The 17,538-nt window shown below is 39.8% G+C and overlaps 1 protein-coding gene across 2 annotated transcripts in view; it reads left to right on the top strand.

The window, feature by feature from the left end:
• The window catches only part of ERAP1 (endoplasmic reticulum aminopeptidase 1), a 40,878-nt gene that overhangs the window by 14,500 nt on the left and 8,840 nt on the right, over positions 1–17,538 (top strand). For both annotated transcript variants that reach the window (XM_025388865.1, XM_025388864.1), the window contains exons 4-14: positions 3,565–3,699; positions 6,020–6,140; positions 7,245–7,399; positions 7,748–7,861; positions 9,074–9,205; positions 10,607–10,738; positions 10,883–10,954; positions 12,584–12,738; positions 14,677–14,756; positions 15,255–15,438; positions 17,178–17,334. In XM_025388865.1, coding sequence (XP_025244650.1) covers positions 3,565–3,699; positions 6,020–6,140; positions 7,245–7,399; positions 7,748–7,861; positions 9,074–9,205; positions 10,607–10,738; positions 10,883–10,954; positions 12,584–12,738; positions 14,677–14,756; positions 15,255–15,438; positions 17,178–17,334 — 1,437 coding nt within the window. The remainder of the gene's footprint in view (positions 1–3,564; positions 3,700–6,019; positions 6,141–7,244; positions 7,400–7,747; positions 7,862–9,073; positions 9,206–10,606; positions 10,739–10,882; positions 10,955–12,583; positions 12,739–14,676; positions 14,757–15,254; positions 15,439–17,177; positions 17,335–17,538) is intronic.

Below are 17,538 nucleotides of genomic sequence, written 5' to 3'. Positions count from 1 at the left end.
GGAGTCTCACTGTGTCTCCCAGGCTGGAGTGCAGTGGCGTGATCTCGGCTCACTGCAAGCTCCGCCTCCCGGGTTCACGCCATTCTCCCGCCTCAGCCTCCCAAGTAGCTGGGACTACAGGCGCCCGCCACCGTGCCCGGCTAATTTTTTGTATTTTTAGTAGAGACGGGGTTTCACCATGTTAGCCAGGATAGTCTCGATCTCCTGACCTCGTGATCCACCCGCCTCGGCCTCCCAAAGTGCTGGGATTACAGGCTTGAGCCACCGCGCCCGGCCAACCTGTTTTGTTTTATTGCCTGGCAGATCGTTACTAACTTTTCATTTACAACCTGTGCTTTTGTTTCAAGCCACAGTTATATGTAATCAAAGTAAAAATTGCCCCTAAAAATGCAAGATTTCAGTAACAGTGCCATTCCAGGTTATACATGCTGATAGGAGGGAAGTGGTATAAGAAAGTCAGGTCAGGTTTAAATAGTAGTGCCCTTCAAAAAGCACTTTCACCTCATTTGCTCATATGATCTTTTAAAATGATTTTAAAGGTAATGCTTTGTTAGGCCATATTTTTAGCATATAGTTATTTTCTATAATTTACATATACTATATAGTAATATTCACTATATAATTTGTAACTGAATGTACAAAATTGGGCGGACAGGAAAAGAGAATAAAAGTAATCTTTTCCGAATGTTATGGTGCTGAAGGTAAGTCATGATAGATAGCTTAGCTTCCCAAGAGAAACCATTGTTCTCCAATCTTAATGCAGATGTGGACAGCATTCCCTCTGATTTTTAAAAGTGGCTAGAAGATGACCATGTCAAATGAATAAAACTGTTCAGTAAGTGCCATTATCCTTTGATTCTGGTAGTTTAGAAAAGCATCAGCTGGGCCGTCATTCTGCAGCTGGTGTATAACACCTCCTGGAAGCACATCCTTTGTTCAGAGAAACTCACTGGGGATGAGACTCAGGGTAGAGTAGGCTTTGCCTAGAGTTGAGGGATGAACAACTTTGTCCCTGTGCTGACTGGGGAAGCAGTATCGTAGCATGGAGAGATACCAAGAGCCACAGACCGACCTCTAGTATGGTGCTTCTCAACCTTAAAACTCTATACCTACCTGCCTTCATACTATAAGGATGCCTTCCTCAAACAAGATTCGGATCTCTCACCCCCTGCCAGAGGGCTATCCTCTGTGCAAACCACTCTTCTGCAAATTTTCCTACCAGCCAAGAACTTTTGTCCCCACTCCCACTCTTGTATATGAAAAGACAAGAAACAATTATACTATTTTCCTAATATAAATTTAAGATACAGGATGTGCTTTTTCAGAATATAGTCCTCTCCCCCAGTATTGTGGCATGACTCCCTGGGACAGAAGTGAGTTCTTTAATTGGTGAATCAAAATTCTAGGAGAATAAAGGATCAGGGATGGGAAGGAGACAGGAGAGAGACTGAAGGACCAAACAGGATTAGTGGAGAAATTTGTAGGCTTTCAGAAGAAAGATCTGGAGCTTTGGAAGCTCCAGGAAGATGCTACAGTCTAAATCCATGGATATCCAGGATCCACTTATTGAAGATAGGAAAACTTCTTTTTTTTTGAGGATAGGAAAATCTCTAATGCAATGTTGTCCCTTTGGACAGAAACGTCTCTCACTAACAGAAATCTAATATGAGTAGCCTGACCTCAGGCTGCAGATATTGAGCTCAGGGGAAAACAATGGGGTCTCAAAAGATCTTTTTGGAGACCAGAAAAACAAAATATATACCATTGGGACATTGCAGCTTTTGGGCATGGGGCAGAAATTAATCACGTTTAAATTTAAATTAATTTAATCAGGTTATTTTCCTACTAATTAACACAACTCGAGAATGGAAATTTTTGGCCAGGTGTGGTGGCTCATGACTGTAATCCAGCACTTTGGGAGGCTAAGGCAGGTGGATCACCTGAGGTCAGCCTGGCCAACATGGTAAAACCCTGTCTCTACTAAAAATACAAAATTAGTTGGGCTTGGTGGCACATGTTTGTAATCTTAGCTACTCAGGAAGCTGAGGCAGGAGAGTTGCTTGAACTCGGGAGGTGGAGGTTGCAGTGAACCGAGATAACACCATTGCACTCCAGCCTGGGTGATAGAGTGAGACCCCATCTCAAAAAAATAAAAAATAAAAAAAAAAGGAAATTTTTGTTGTGGGTAGGCACAAGCAGAATGCATTTAAAAAGAAAAGATGATTTGGGATCCTTTATGAGTAATCCTAGGCTGGCTAACAGAGTTAGTTTGAATGATCAAATGGTGACCAGAAGTTGGTGGCTGATGGGTGTTAAGAAGGATGAGGGCCAGGTGAGGTGGCTTATGGTTGTAAAGGATTACAACCATACATTACAACACTTTGGGAGGCAGAAGAAGAGGATTTCTTGAGGTCAGGAGTCCAAGACCAGCTGGGGCAACATAGCAAGACCCTATCTCTCAAAACAAACAAACAAAAAAAAGATGAGGGCAGAGCAATAGAGATGAGTATAGGATTACAGGAAAAATGCCCGTGACTGTGGTTTCACCTGGCTAATTCTGGCTGGTTCTTTTTCCAAGGTCTCATCTCTGTGCTTTTTATTGCTGAGGTGTTAGACTTTCTTCTTTAGGGGCAGACCTCTAAGACTGTACCTCCATCAACCATACCCCACCTTTACTCTCTGATTGCACTTAAAAAGGTGATTCCAATGAAGCAAATCTAAGTTTGGAAGAAGCTTTGCAAGAGCATGCCCAGGAATAGGTTACTTTCAATTATACAGAAGAACAGAAGCTCTTTTAGGTACTACAGGGTTATATATTTTCCCCGTTGCGTATATGCTCAACAGCTCGACATTGCATTGCCAGATAATTCTCAAACCTGTATTTAAGGACAAATAGATCAGCCATATCTTCGCAAAACTCACAATCTTGGTTTTGCTTCGTCTCATCCGGGTTATCAATCCACATATGCCAAATATTAGTCTGTTTGCAACCATCTGAATTATTAAAAGAAACTGAATATTGATAGTTGCACAACTTTATGATTACATTAAGAGCCACTGAATTGTAAACTTCAAAATGGTAAGTTTTGTGGTATATGAATTATATCTCAATAAAAAAGAAATTGAGTAGAACTGTTGGACCTTAATATCTAAATTATAATTAGATATCACAAAGATAACTTTTAAAGTAATTATAGAAGCGTCATTAGACAGGGTCTGCCTCTGTCACCCAGGCAGGAGTACAGTGGCTCAATCTTGGCTCACTGCAACCTCCACCTCCCAGGCTTAAGGCATCCTCCCACCTCAGCCTCCCCAGTAGCTGTGACTACAGGCACGCACCACCAGCAGGGCTAATTTTTGTATTTTTTTTTTGTAGAGATAAGGTTTCATCATGTTGCTCAGGCTGGTGGCAAACTCCTGAGCTCAAGCAATCTGCCTACCTCGGACTCCCCAAGTGCTGGGATTGATATACTTTTAATATTATGTCTGATAATTAGGAAATTTCTCAAGTTCAGTGTATTACATAATTGGATTACTTGATAATTTGAATTACTCTGATTTTAGGTGAAATCTGTGACTGTTGCTGAAGGACTCATAGAAGACCATTTTGATGTCACTGTGAAGATGAGCACCTATCTGGTGGCCTTCATTATTTCAGATTTTGAGTCTGTCAGCAAGATAACCAAGAGTGGAGTCAAGGTGAGTCTGTGATTGTCACATATGGTGACCAACTTGTTCTGGTTTGCCTGGAACTGGTTTTTTGTTTTTGTTTTTTTTTTTGTTTGAGACAGAGTCTCACTCTGTGGCCCAGGCTGGAGTGCAGTGGCTGGATCTCAGCTCACTGCAAGCTCTGCCTCCTGGGTTTACGCCACTCTCCTGCCTCAGCCTCCCAAGTAGCTGGGAATACAGGCGCCCGCCACCACGCCCAGCTAGTTTTTTGTTTTTTAGTAGAGACGGGGTTTCACCATGTTAGCCAGGATGGTCTTGATCTCCTGACCTCGTGATCCGCCCGTCTTGGCCTCCCAAAGTGCTGGGATTACAGGCTTGAGCCACCGCGCCCGGCCTGGAACTGGTTTTAAAACTGGAAGTCTGGCTGAGCACAGTGGTTTGTGCCTGTAAACCCAACATAAACCCAACAATTTGGGAGGCTGACATGGAAGAATCACTTGAGGCCAGAGGTTTGAGACCAGCCCGGACAACACAGTGAGAACCTGTCTCTGTAAAAAATAAAATAATTGGCCAGGCATGGTTCCTTGTGCCTGCTACTAGTCTTAGCTACTAGGGAGGCTGAGGTGGGAGGATCCCTTGAGCCCAGGAGTTTGAGGCTTCAATGAGGTATGATTGTGCACTCCAGCCTGGGCAACAGAGCAAAACCATGTCTCTAAACAAACAAACAAAGACAAAACCAAATAACGAAATCCTGAAGTCCTGCATCCTGGGAACCTCCTCAATCTCAGGCAAACCGGGATGTTTGGCTAGCCTGTTGTCATGGATGCTCGTTTGTATAGTGAGGTTCTAATAACAACAACGTGGAGAGAGTGTGGCCTGGCCTGAGTCGTGATCCTGGCTTTACCGCAGTCACTTCACTGACTCTCTGACCTTGGCCCTATTCTCTCTGGAACTTAGTATTTACTTCTTTGGAAGGTATAACTTGGATTAGATCCTGCAATGGCCTATAAGGTTGTTTCTGGTTATGGCTTTCTGCAGTTTGGAAGTAAATGTTACTATCTGGCAGGGGATTTCTGGAAATAGAGCAACCTGCTTGGAATGGCCAGGTTTTGGGCCAGGTAACACTGGAATGCTGGAGAGAAAAATCTTGTTTCAAGGCACACTTGTTCCTCATTTGGGTACCATTGCATAGTGGTCAACCAATACAACCATGTGCCATAGCTCGGAATGCAAGCTGGTTTTTCTGAGGGGAGGAAGGGATGCTTTGTGTGAAGATACCTTATGTATTTGTGCTGGTTTTTACTGAGGTCTGAGTAGATGGGGATTCCCTGCTGAATTGCTTTGGGTTCCTTTAGTGCTGAGATTTCTTATTCTTGTGGAGGTATCTTTACTTACCTGGGGATTTGAAGGTGACGCTTGAGACTCGGACGAAGGGAACATTCTTAATTCAGCAGTGAAACTAATCAGCAAAAACACCTGCCCCTTGTTTTGCCACTTATCTGAATCTCTTAGAAATGATTATTTTAATAATGTCTAATCTATACTATTATTTTTCTTTCATTTCTGTAAACACATTAAGCATACATATTATATATCTGTGTCTGGTAATTGTTTTATCTGAAATCTTTGTGTATTTGATTTTGTGGTTTGTTTTTTCTGCTGGCTCTTGCTTATGGTATCTTGTTTCCTTGCTTGTATTATGAATTATGTTTGTGAGCTTATGTTACCTGAGTCTAAAGTGGATTATTCCAGAGAGAAATTGTGTTCGCTCTTGCAGAGTGTCTGGAAGTACTTACTGGTCCAGGGATCACTTTACTTGTAGTTTCCTTGACAAAGGGTAGTTATTTCTAGTTTACCTTTACATTAAAGGCTTGGCCTTTGGGTACTAGCTTTACGTAGGGGTTGTATGTCCTGTTAGACTTTCTACTTTGGGCAGGCCCTGGACTTGGTCTTTTAACTCCTGAGTCCTTCAATGCCATAAGAACCAAAGCTCAAGTCCAGCTGTGTTGGGCTGCTGCCATCAGGGCTAAAGCTGGCTACAGTGCTCTCCTGACATTAGAGGGTCCAGCTGTCATTTTACTTTTGCCTCTAAATCTTGCTTTCTCATTTGCCATCTTATAAACACATTTAAGAAGACTTTATGTATGTTATCCAGCATTTGTTGTTGTTTTCAGAAGGGGGATTAATCAGGAACAGTCAGTATTAATGCAAGAAATGGAATTCCCAATTATTTTCCTTAATATTGGCAACCATATCCCACAATATGAGGACATTAATGTCAGTCTTCTACACAATGTTGAGAGAAGCCACTTAAGATATTTGAATTCCTTTCTTGTGCCTTCCACTTTAGGTTTCTGTATACGCTGTGCCAGACAAGATAAATCAAGCAGATTATGCACTGGATGCTGCGGTGACTCTTCTAGAGTTTTATGAGGATTATTTCAACATACCGTATCCCCTACCCAAACAAGGTAGAGATTTTGTACAGATACTACACATGACGTCATGACGTTTGATGAACACAGTCATAGATTTGTCATTTTAATTGGCGTATCCCTGTGGTTACCTCAGCAGCCCCTCAAGCCACAAAAACCCCAGCAAGTGACAAACCTGCAGTTGATCTTTCTGAGCATCTTCTCACCCTTGATGTGTACAGTAACTTCTAGTGATAGTGAAGAAGGCAGATCTTCATAGAGTTCCTGAGGCACATGGCATGGGGACTCTTTTGCTTTCTGATTTTATTAGTGGGCAGACAGCACAGGGAAGAGGCTACATTTTTCCTTACTGGCATCTGCTTGGCAGGAACACAGAGGATGCTTAACAAACTGTTTTGAATGAATAAATGTATATAGTGTAAGACAATCTGCATTTTCTTTCTTCCATGAGCCCTTAAAACTATTGTATGTTTGATTTTTTAGGTATATGTGGGTCTTGGGCGTTCAAAATAGAGTGGATTATTTTAATTGTTAAGTTTTTCAATTTCCAATCTCCTCATCAGAAGGCTAGAAATGGAGTCAAGAGGCCTGAAGAGGCCAGGCACGGTGGCTCATGTCTTGTAATCTCAGCACTTTGGCTCATGTCTTGTAATGTCAGCACCTGGGGAGGCCGGGCAGGTGGATTACTTGAGCCCAGGAGTTTGAGACCAGCCTGGGCAACATGGTAAAACCCTGTTTCCACAAGAAATATAAAAATATTAGCTGAGTGTGGAGGTGCACTCCTGTAGTCTCAGCTACTTGGGAGGCTGAGTGGGAGGATCACCTGAGCTTGGGAGGTTGAGGCTGCAGTGAGGTGTAATTATGCCACCGCAAATGCACTCCAGTATGGGTGATAGAGTGAGAGCCTGTTTCCAAAAAAAAAAAAGGCCTGGGATGCAAGTCTGACTTTGCCACATTTATAGCAAAGTGACGCTGAGTCACTAAGCTGCTTTTTCTCCATCGTGAAAGATTCTTCAGTCTAGAGCTCCATGATTATGCACGGTTAACTGGTTCAAATACCTATCCGTTCTGAAGATTAGTGTGTTTGGAGGAATGTGTAGCTTTGAGACTGGTAATGTATTTTATTACTTCCTTCCCAAGATCTTGCTGCTATTCCCGACTTTCAATCTGGTGCTATGGAAAACTGGGGACTAACAACATACAGAGAATCTGCTCTATTGTTTGATGCGGAAAAGTCTTCTGCATCAAGTAAGCTTGGCATCACAATGATTGTGGCCCATGAACTGGCCCACCAGGTATAAGCTCGCTCACACTTTTAAAAAAGTATGAACTACGTTTATATTGCTTTTATGGGACATATAAGGCTATTTATATATTATAATTTTTACTCTTTTTTTTTCATAAGAAAAACTGTTTCTCCAAAGCATTAGTTTTTATGTCTTATAATACATGTTGACAGTTTTTTTATTTTTACCTTGATTAAATATTGGTCCTGTAAATGTATGTTAACATTCATAAACTTATATTAGACATCTAAAATATACTTCTTTCTGAATGTCTTTGTTTATGGCTGCCAGTCTAGATAATAGGTATCCAGTCTCCATGGAAATGTGTGAATAAACTGAGACATGTTGTGTTTTTAGTGGTTTGGGAACCTGGTCACTATGGAATGGTGGAATGATCTTTGGCTAAATGAGGGATTTGCCAAATTTATGGAGTTTGTGTCTGTCAGTGTGACCCATCCTGAACTGAAAGTTGTAAGTAATTATTTATCCTTTACATTTTAGGTTAATTTGTTGTTTTGTTCAATATTGCTGGAAAATATTTACTAATCTTTGATTATAGAACTTATAAAAAGATTTCATTGATAACTTCCTTGACAGTTTAGATATGAATCGTGTTGCAGAAATGCTAGTGAACTTTCAAGATATATCACAAAGACTTATTTACAAACTCAGTTGTGAATCTATGATTGTTTGTGAATTGTCCAATTTTATCTTTCTTAATATCAAAGAAATAGAAATAATGGCAACCTAAATATTCCATTTCGTTTTCCCAACCTTCAGGTTGCTCATTGCAGAATTATTAGGTATAGATTGCTGATACCTCAATAGGACCCTACTTGCCAGATCAAATGAGTTATACTTAAGGTAACTGCACATTTGATTGTATAACAACCTAGGCTTCTGGGTCACAAATTTATTGCTTTGGAACTGCTATAGGGTTTAATTTTTAAATCACCATGTTTAACTTAAGAAAATCACATATAGCAAAATTAAACTTATGTAAAAATTTTTTTATCCTACTCCAATGATGCTTTTATTTGTAAATATTTATTCCTATTTTCATCTGCCACATACATTATTTAAAATATACATTTGTGAATATTTATTACTGCCTATTTTCATCTGCCTGTGTACATGATTAGAAAGTACATATCAATATTGCATTATAATGGATCATAAATATTTTCTTATGTTTCTACATTATCTTTAGTAATAAAAATGATTATGGATACGTATTATCCTATTGAGCTAATGTGCTCTAATAAAGCTGGTTAAGCTTCTCCATTTCTTTTTGTTACATGTTTTTAAAGGTAAATATCTTTGCTCTAAAACAGTACAGACAATGACTGGAAATGTTGAAATTACTATGCAGTTTAGTTTCTTGTTTTGTTGCTGTTTGGCTATAGGCATAATCGTTTCGTTTTTAGATTAATATGAATTTTTCTTTATTCTAAAGTATTTAAGATGAACAAAATCTATAATGTTTACCTAAAATCATTGTTTCTTGGGTGGTTTTTAGAATATATTAATTCTATTTTGTTTCATAAATATTAGGAAATATGGAATAAGTTGCCCCCAAAATGTGAAGTATGGACTTCTTGCCTCAGATAAAATGTCCCACCTTTGACATTTTTTATCTAAATGTAAATCATAGGTGATGTTTTCTTTTTTCTGTCTCAATAGGAAGATTATTTCTTTGGCAAATGTTTTGATGCAATGGAGGTAGATGCTTTAAATTCCTCACACCCTGTGTCTACACCTGTAGAGAATCCTGCTCAGATCCGGGAGATGTTTGATGATGTTTCTTATGATAAGGTACAAGTAGATTGAGTAAAAGGACACAGTTTGGATACTAAAGTTATACATACTGGGGTGGAGAAGTTATAGGGAAGGTTGTGGGGTTAAACCCACATTGAATGCCTTCTCTCTTGACATGGCTGGCTGGAGTTAACTCTTTTAAGCCTAACTTGCAGTTTGGCTCATAACCCTAAAGCCTATTTTATGGGAAATTCTTCATATATTCTTTCTTGGGTTGAAAATTCATGGCTTACAGAAACTCTGCTTTTATTTATCATTCAACAAATAGGTATTGATTGAGCATCAACTTCGTACTAGACAAAAATTCCTGCCCTCGTGTAGCTTACTTTTCAAGCCCTTCAGCAATGGTTACTATTGTTGAGATGCAAATAATTGTCTTGCAGTGTGTTTAGTAATAGAGTTGGGAATTGTTGCCAACAGTTTAATGATTGGGAGATTTTATGTAAAATCCAGATTTCTAGCTTCTCTTGGGGAAGAAAAAGGAGGATTTGGCCATGGTATTTCCTTTGTAGCATAAGCTGGAGCTAAGTTGTTGTTCTCTCTTTGTAAGATCAAAGCTCTGCTTTTCCACTTCCCCTCCCATTCCCAACTGTTCTGCTGTCTTCTCACCGAGGCTGAGAATGTGTTGCCAGTTACCATTGTGCTTGGCTGCTGTTTTACTGGTAGCAAACAGAAAAGTCTTTCTGCTTGCATGTTTCCATTGAAAGTACAGGGGAAAAAGGATGTAAAAAAGCGTTCTTCTTATCCTTGGACTATTTCCTTTATTTATATGCCCTGTCATATGCCACTGGAGGCATTTGAGTTTGTGACTCGCCATCCGTGGTAATGGGAGTGGAGGGGAAAAGAGCCCTTTACCCAGGAATACAGGGTGTCTGGGAAGACTCTTGTTCCCTTTCTCCAGCTGCATCAGCCCTCCATGCTCAAGGCTGCCTGGGCTCCCTGGACATACCCACTTTTCCTTCCCTGGCGTCTACCTCTGCTTCCATCTCTCATGCTCCACCCCTTGTTGTACCGGCCTCTCCCTAGTCCTGCCCTGGAGTGGCAGTGGGAGAGCCAGGTAGTAGCTGGAGGTCCAATGTTTAATCTGTACCATTATCCACTCACATGTGAACAAAAGGAGTTGGCAGATGATGCCAATTTGCCCCATGAGGAGGTCTGGCTACTGATAGAAAATAAGGGCCCCAGTGGGCTCACAGCATAAACAATCACATTAGACAAATCCCTTGCCTAAACAGGTCCAGGTTTAACCTGCTTATGCTGTTTCACAAATTGCCAGACATTAACAATGTTACTGCAGTTGCATTTTCAAAGAAATGTGTTTTATTGCAAAAGAATATGTGATTTCAGATGAGATTGCAACCAAACTATAGATAACAATTATTTCTATTATCTTTTCAGGGAGCTTGTATTCTGAATATGCTAAGGGAGTATCTTAGTGCTGATGCATTTAAAAGTGGTATTGTACAGTATCTCCAGAAGCATAGCTATAAAAATACAAAAAACGAGGACCTGTGGGATAGTATGGCAAGTGTGAGTATGTTTTTGAATATCTCTGCATTTGGGATTGACAGGCTTATCATCTTGTTTTGTTTCCCCAGAATCATCTTAATCCCTCTGAGGAGAATAATTGTTTTCTATAGAAATAAGAGTGATGTGTTTAGTTTTGGTTTTTAGATTTGCCCTACAGACGGTGTAAAAGGGATGGATGGCTTTTGCTCTAGAAGTCAACATTCATCTTCATTCTCAGTAAGTTTCTGTATCTGTACATGTTCCCCCAAGCACATTCTTTTACTACATATTCTTTGAAAGATAGCTCTGTGCCAAACTTTCTGAGGTCCTTGATTATATCACCCTCATTCCAGATAAGACTGCATTTAAACTATACAAGACTCATAATCTTTTTCAATTTTTCTTAAAATGTGTCTATACACGAGGGTTGCAGAGCTTTCCTTGGTAATGCTTCTCACTGATACTAATTTCTTCAGCTTCACTTTGTAAAGCAGTGAATTTATGACATGTCTATAGCAGATTATGGCTGCATTGTAGCAGTCAAAAGGATATGTCAGTCATTTCCAGAGCTCTGCATTTGTACAAAGACAATGGCACTGAGCATTCTTGAACACTTGCCATGAATCAGGCACTTGTTAAGCACTTATATGTATTATCTCCTTTACTCTTCGTAATAAACCTGTGAGCCGGGTACTATTACTATCCCTATTTTTAAAGTTGAGAACATGAAATACAAAGACATTTGATTGGTAAATTGCAGAGCAGATATCTGAATTTAGATCTAACTCATGTTTTTAACTGCTAAGCTATAAAATATTCATAACATCTAGTCACAAAACAGCCTGAGTCTCTGTTCATCTGGATTTGTGGGATGTTTTCAGAGGAAGCTGAGGGTGAGTCTGGAGATTCAACAGAATTTTGTCTTTCTTTTTTCTTTTTATATTTTTTACTTTCTTGGCCTTTTTTGTTCCTAGAGATTGCTTTATTCAGTAGTTTCTAGATTTGTCCTGTGGCACATGTTATCTTTTTAGTGATACTCTTTTTTTTTTTTTTTTTTTTTTTTTTTTTTGAGACAGAGTCTCAGTCTGTCGCCCAGGCTGGAGTGCAGTGGTGTGATCTCAGCTCACTGTAGCCTCTGCCTCCCCAGTTCCAGCGATTCTCTTGCCTCAGCTTCCCAGGTAGCTGGGATTATAGGCATGCGCCACTACACCTAGTTAATTTTTGTATTCTTAGTAGAGACTGGGTTTCGCCTTGTTTGCCAGACTGGTCTTGGTCTCCTGACCTCTGGTGACCCACCCACCTCAGACTCCCAAAGTGCTAGGATTACAGGCATGAGTCATCACACCCAGTCTTTACTACCTTTTAAATAATTTCTTAAAAGCTTTTTTAGTATCAAAAACCAGCTCCTTTTGAGTTCCCACTATTTGTTGAATGTGAGTCATCTCCGTATCTTCACTCTCGAAACACAGGCTCTTGACTGAACATTGTTTCCACCTTGCTTGTCTGAAACCAGCATAGTTATGTAGGTACTGAAAACCTGGCACTTTCTCTCCCTTCTCCTCCTTCATTCATTCACATGCCTGCTTTGTGCCCAGTGTTATTGCCAGCCCCAAAGTGTGCCCGGCAGAACTAGGTATGCTCCCTGTCCTTTAGATACGTATGTGTAGTGGAGGAAAATGGCACGCAAACAGTTGGTGCTTTAATGGAGGTGTGATGGCTGGGAACATCACACTGAGAAAGGGATCAGAAAACACTCCAAAGAGGGGAGGTTGGCAACTGGTAGTGACTGAGCACAAGCTGGTGTTCTGTCTTTTCTTAGAGCTGGGTTAAGTGGGTGATGTGTCTGCTTTTTTGTGTGCACACCAGCATTGGCATCAGGAAGGGCTGGATGTGAAAACCATGATGAACACTTGGACACTGCAGAAGGGTTTTCCCCTGATAACCATCACAGTGAGGGGAAGGAATGTACACATGAAGCAAGAGCACTACATGAAGGGCTCTGAAGGCGCCCCGGACACTGGGTAATGCTCATAGAGTAAAATTTGTTTTGTTGTCTAGATAACATCTGCCTTGGAGGATGGAACCTTGTTTTTGAAATAATGCCCTTACCGCTATTGCTAAAATATTTCAACTGCATCTGTGTATCCTATGAAGTTGACTTATACTCCCTGCCCCCATCTTCCCAAAAGGATTAAGGAGGCTTTAAACCTTGGTTTTTCTCAGTAAAGTTGATGATATAATTACTTTAACATTCTCATATTTTGTAATTTGATATGATGGTAATTTCTGGTTACTGACTTGAAATCAGCTCCAACCTAAGCAACTGCTACTAGATTACAATAGCGCCTAGCATTTGGTTGGAGCTGAGGACAAAAAAATTTAGGTGATTTCTGAGAATTATGAGAGACTCAGTTGTCTTCTTCTGAGTTAGATTTGTTCGTCAGCTTAATGCTATAGAAGAATATTATTAGAAACAAGATGCTGCAACTTGATTGACCCTGGATGGATACCATTAAAAAATTCTTTTATCTTGAAACAATTTCAGACGTATAGAGAAGTTACAAGAATAGCACAACAAATTCCTATATATCCTTTACCTAGATACATGTTAACTCTTTATTCCTTTACTTTCTTCTATATGTGTATATATACACACACACACACACATATATATGTTTGTGTGGATATGTGTGTGTGTGTGTGTGTGTGTGTGTATACACCTCCCTCCCCCATCTTCCCAAAAGGATTAAGGAGGCTTTAAATCTTGATTAATCGATATCCATCTATCTACATAGACACCTATATACATATCTCTGTATGTCTATACTTGGCATGTGTTTTTCTGAACTGTTTGACAGTAAGTTGGTGACATGATTCCCCTTCAAACCTAAATGCTTCAGCATAGTATTTTCTAAAAAACAAGAACACTTATGGCCAGTCACGGTAGCTCATGCTTGTAATCCCAGCACTTTGGGAAGCCGAGGCAGGAGGATCATGTGAGGTCAGGAGCTCGAGACCAGCCTGGCCAACATGGTGAAATGCCATCTCTACTAAAAATACAAAAATTAGTCAGGCGTGGTGGTGGGTACCTGTAGGCCCAGCTACTCAGGAGGATGAGGCAGGAGAATTGCTTGAACCCAGGAGGTGGAGGTTGCAGTGAGCCGAGATCCCACCACTGCACTCCAGCCTGGCAACAGAGCGAAACTCCATCTCCAAACAAACAAACAAACAGACAAACAAACAAAAACAAGAACATTCACTTATATAACCATAGCCACAGTACAATTATCCAAATTGGGAAATAAACTTGATACAATACTGTTATCTATAAATCCCATTCAACTTTTTTCAGTTGTCCTAAAAATATCTTTAGAGCAAAACAGAAAATAAATTCTGACTTAAGATTTAATACAGGATCACATATTTTATTTAGTTGTTGCATCCTTTTGGTCTCCATGTTTTTCTGAAACAACTTTTTAGTCTTTTTTGGGCTTCTTGATATTGACATTTTTGAAGAGGACAGGTCAGTTATTTTATAGAATGTCGTTCAGTTTGGATTTTCTGCTGTTTCTCCATGATCAGATTCAGTTTATGTATCATTGACAGGAATCCCAAGGAGGTGATGTTGTGTGCTTCCTAGTATACGATTCAGGAGGCACATGACTCCTGAAGTTAGGCCTCTGAGATGCAATCAGCCAATCACTGTAAAAAGGCTTTCAGGGTTCACTTGAGTCCAAATTCTTAGCTCTACTCAAGGAGTCCAAGAAAAAGAAATAGTGCCTGAGCTGACACTCCCTGCAAAGTTGGAAAACAGACTGGGGATGTTTTGAGAGCTTGGCTGTAGCAGTTTGGGTACTATCTTGTTCTAACTAACCAGTGCCTGGCACATGATAGGTGATTTAATAACTGCTTGTTGAATTGAATCAACAAATGAACAGTCCATCTCTCCTTTCTTTTAGGTACCTGTGGCATGTTCCATTGACGTTCATCACCAGCAAATCAGACATGGTCCATCGATTTTTGCTAAAAACAAAAACAGGTAATTTATTTTGGAAACAACCAGTTTAATTCAAGGAGGAATGTGAAAATGTGTAGGGTTAAAATGCTGTTTCTTTTGCTGTTTATCTCGGTTAAAGAAAAAGGGATCAGATTGAAAATACTTTCTGGTTTCAAAGAAGAATGGCCAGTATCTTGCCAGATAGAGATTATAGTTGAATTATATAATGCTAAAAAGGAGGGATTACCAGTGAACATTCCCTATTACTTTGTTAACATTACTGTTTTATATCATATGTGTGGCCAGATACGTAGTTGCATTCTTTTCATAGATCTATAAATCTCACAAAATTGATGTCTAAAGCTAGTGTTAGCTTTTGTCTATTGAGTTGCTGTTTTCTGGTTTCTGAAAGAAATAAGTGATGATTTCAGATTTTTCAGTATTAAACTCTTCTCTAATTTCCTTTCCCAGTCTCTGATCAGAAAAGCTTTCATCAGGCAAGGGAGCAAATGGAGCTTTGATTTATTTTATTTACTCTAGATGTGCTCATCCTCCCAGAAGAGGTGGAATGGATCAAATTTAATGTGGGCATGAATGGCTATTACATTGTGCATTACGAGGATGATGGATGGGACTCTTTGACTGGCCTTTTAAAAAGAACACACACAGCAGTCAGCAGTAACGATCGGGCGAGTCTCATTAACAATGCATTTCAGCTCGTCAGGTAATACATGCTGCACAAAGTCTCGGTTTATTTCTGAAAGCAGCTGTTATTGTTCAAATTCTTGATTTCTAAAGACAAAAATGATTGATTGACAACAAGAAGTTGAAAGGTGTTTTCCTCCAAGTTCTTCTAACAACCCAAGATTGCTTTTAGCCTTATAATTAACCTCCTGTCTGTGACTACTAAGGCACTTGAAGGAAGGAATCTGTATCTTAATCTTTCTCATTAACAGTTTAGATCATACTGAGGCAGAAGTGTAGATAACCAGGAGATCAACATCCTGGCGAAACTCCTTGCCTTGTCCCTGCGGTGGCGTGGTCCCTCAGCTTCCTCTGGCCCTGCTATACCGGATCAAGTTTCTCCCATCACTGGGTCTTTAACAGCCTTGAAGGCTTTTTAGAAGACTAAGTGACACAGGCCCAAGTTGTTTGCATTACATTTCTTGGATTAAAGAAGGGATTTTTGTTTTCTTTCCTAAACCAGATACCTGAACTTTGCAGTATCTTTATGGAATATAGCTCATAAAATGTAGCCCAACCAAATGATCTCTGAGTGTGTGAGGACAGAATTAACACTACCCCCCCGCCTTTTTTTTTTAATCCCCATGACAACGGTTTTTAAGGAAATGCTCTCAAAGCCTAAAACTCAAAACTTCTTCAACATGTAGGCAGATCTAAAGTCCTAAGAGGAAGCATGCAGGTGGGAAGGATTCTCTCTGTTTCTCCTCATACCTATATCCTTCTGGCCTAAATTTTGAGTGCCTTCTGGTTCTTCTCACCACCGTACTGGGCCTCCTGAAGTGAGAAAAAGCAATGGGGGAGAAAGTTAAGGGTTGCTTACCTAGCTGTTTCTTTCTGCCTAAAAAATTCCCCTCTGTAGAATATTTCTGCTTGAGCCGTAGAGGGCTTTTTCTTTTTTCTTTTTTAAACTTACATAATATATACCCTACCACTGAGGTTTTTAACACTAACCCTCTGTAATGAAGGGTTTCTAAGGATATGCAGTGTCTTTTGAAATGGAGAAGAAAATGTGTTTCCTCCAGGGACTCATAGATTTGACCAGATGATAGTCTGACCAGGCTTCCTAAAGGGTCTTTGATGGAAATCCCTTGCTTACTCTAGAAGTTCAGCACACAATCCCGTGTTACACAGGGACAGATGCTGATGTGATTCTATTCCGGCTTATCCACATGTTAGCCTTGGATGTTACTATGTTTGAGAAACTTCCTCCCTAGTGTAAACATGCCAGATGTTGTGTTACATGTGATAGAAAAGAGACTTATATAGTAGTTATCTATCTGTTTATTTATTTTTTTGGAAATGGAGTCTCACTCTGTCGCCCAGGCTGGAGTGCAATGGTACCATCTCAGCTCACCGCCTCTGCCTCCCAGGTTCAAGCAATTCTTCTGCCTCAGCCTCCCAAGTACCAAGTACCTGAGATTACAGGCACGTGCCACTATGCCTGACTGTTTTATGTATTTCTAGTAGAGACACGGTTTCACCATGTTGGCCAAGCTGGTCTCGAACTCCCAACCTCAGGTGATTCACCCGCCTTGGCCTCCTAAAGTGCTGGGATTATAGGCATGAGCCACCGTGCCTGGCCGTAGTTATCTATTTATAAGTAGTTATCCATTTATATCTGATTGCTTGTTTTGCTAGAAGACTAAAATATATTTTGAAGCAAAATGTTGACTTCCTGGATTTACTTTTAAACCACTAACCACAGTGTCTCTTGTTCAGCATTGGGAAGCTGTCCATTGAAAAGGCCTTGGATTTATCCCTGTACTTGAAACATGAAACTGAAATTATGCCTGTATTTCAAGGTTTGAATGAGCTGATTCCTATGTATAAGTTAATGGAGAAAAGAGATATGAATGAAGTGGAAACTCAATTCAAGGTAAAAGCCTAAAATAAAATAGTTATGTAATTATTATTTCTTTTGTGTTAAAAAGAATGTTAATTGTGTGTGTGTATGTTTGTGTGTATCTTTATATACATATTAAGGAAAAGCAAATATTAATTCAGTATTTAGATAGATTAGCAAAAATTTTTGTTTTATTTGGCACTAAAAATAGGAATGGCATTCTCAGACTCTGCTTAA

This window comes from Theropithecus gelada, chromosome 6 (assembly GCF_003255815.1).
Source record: "Theropithecus gelada isolate Dixy chromosome 6, Tgel_1.0, whole genome shotgun sequence".
Classification (NCBI taxonomy): domain Eukaryota; kingdom Metazoa; phylum Chordata; class Mammalia; order Primates; family Cercopithecidae; genus Theropithecus; species Theropithecus gelada.
The sequence above is the reverse complement of the archived record's forward strand: the minus strand, read 5'-3'. Positions and strand labels throughout refer to the sequence as shown.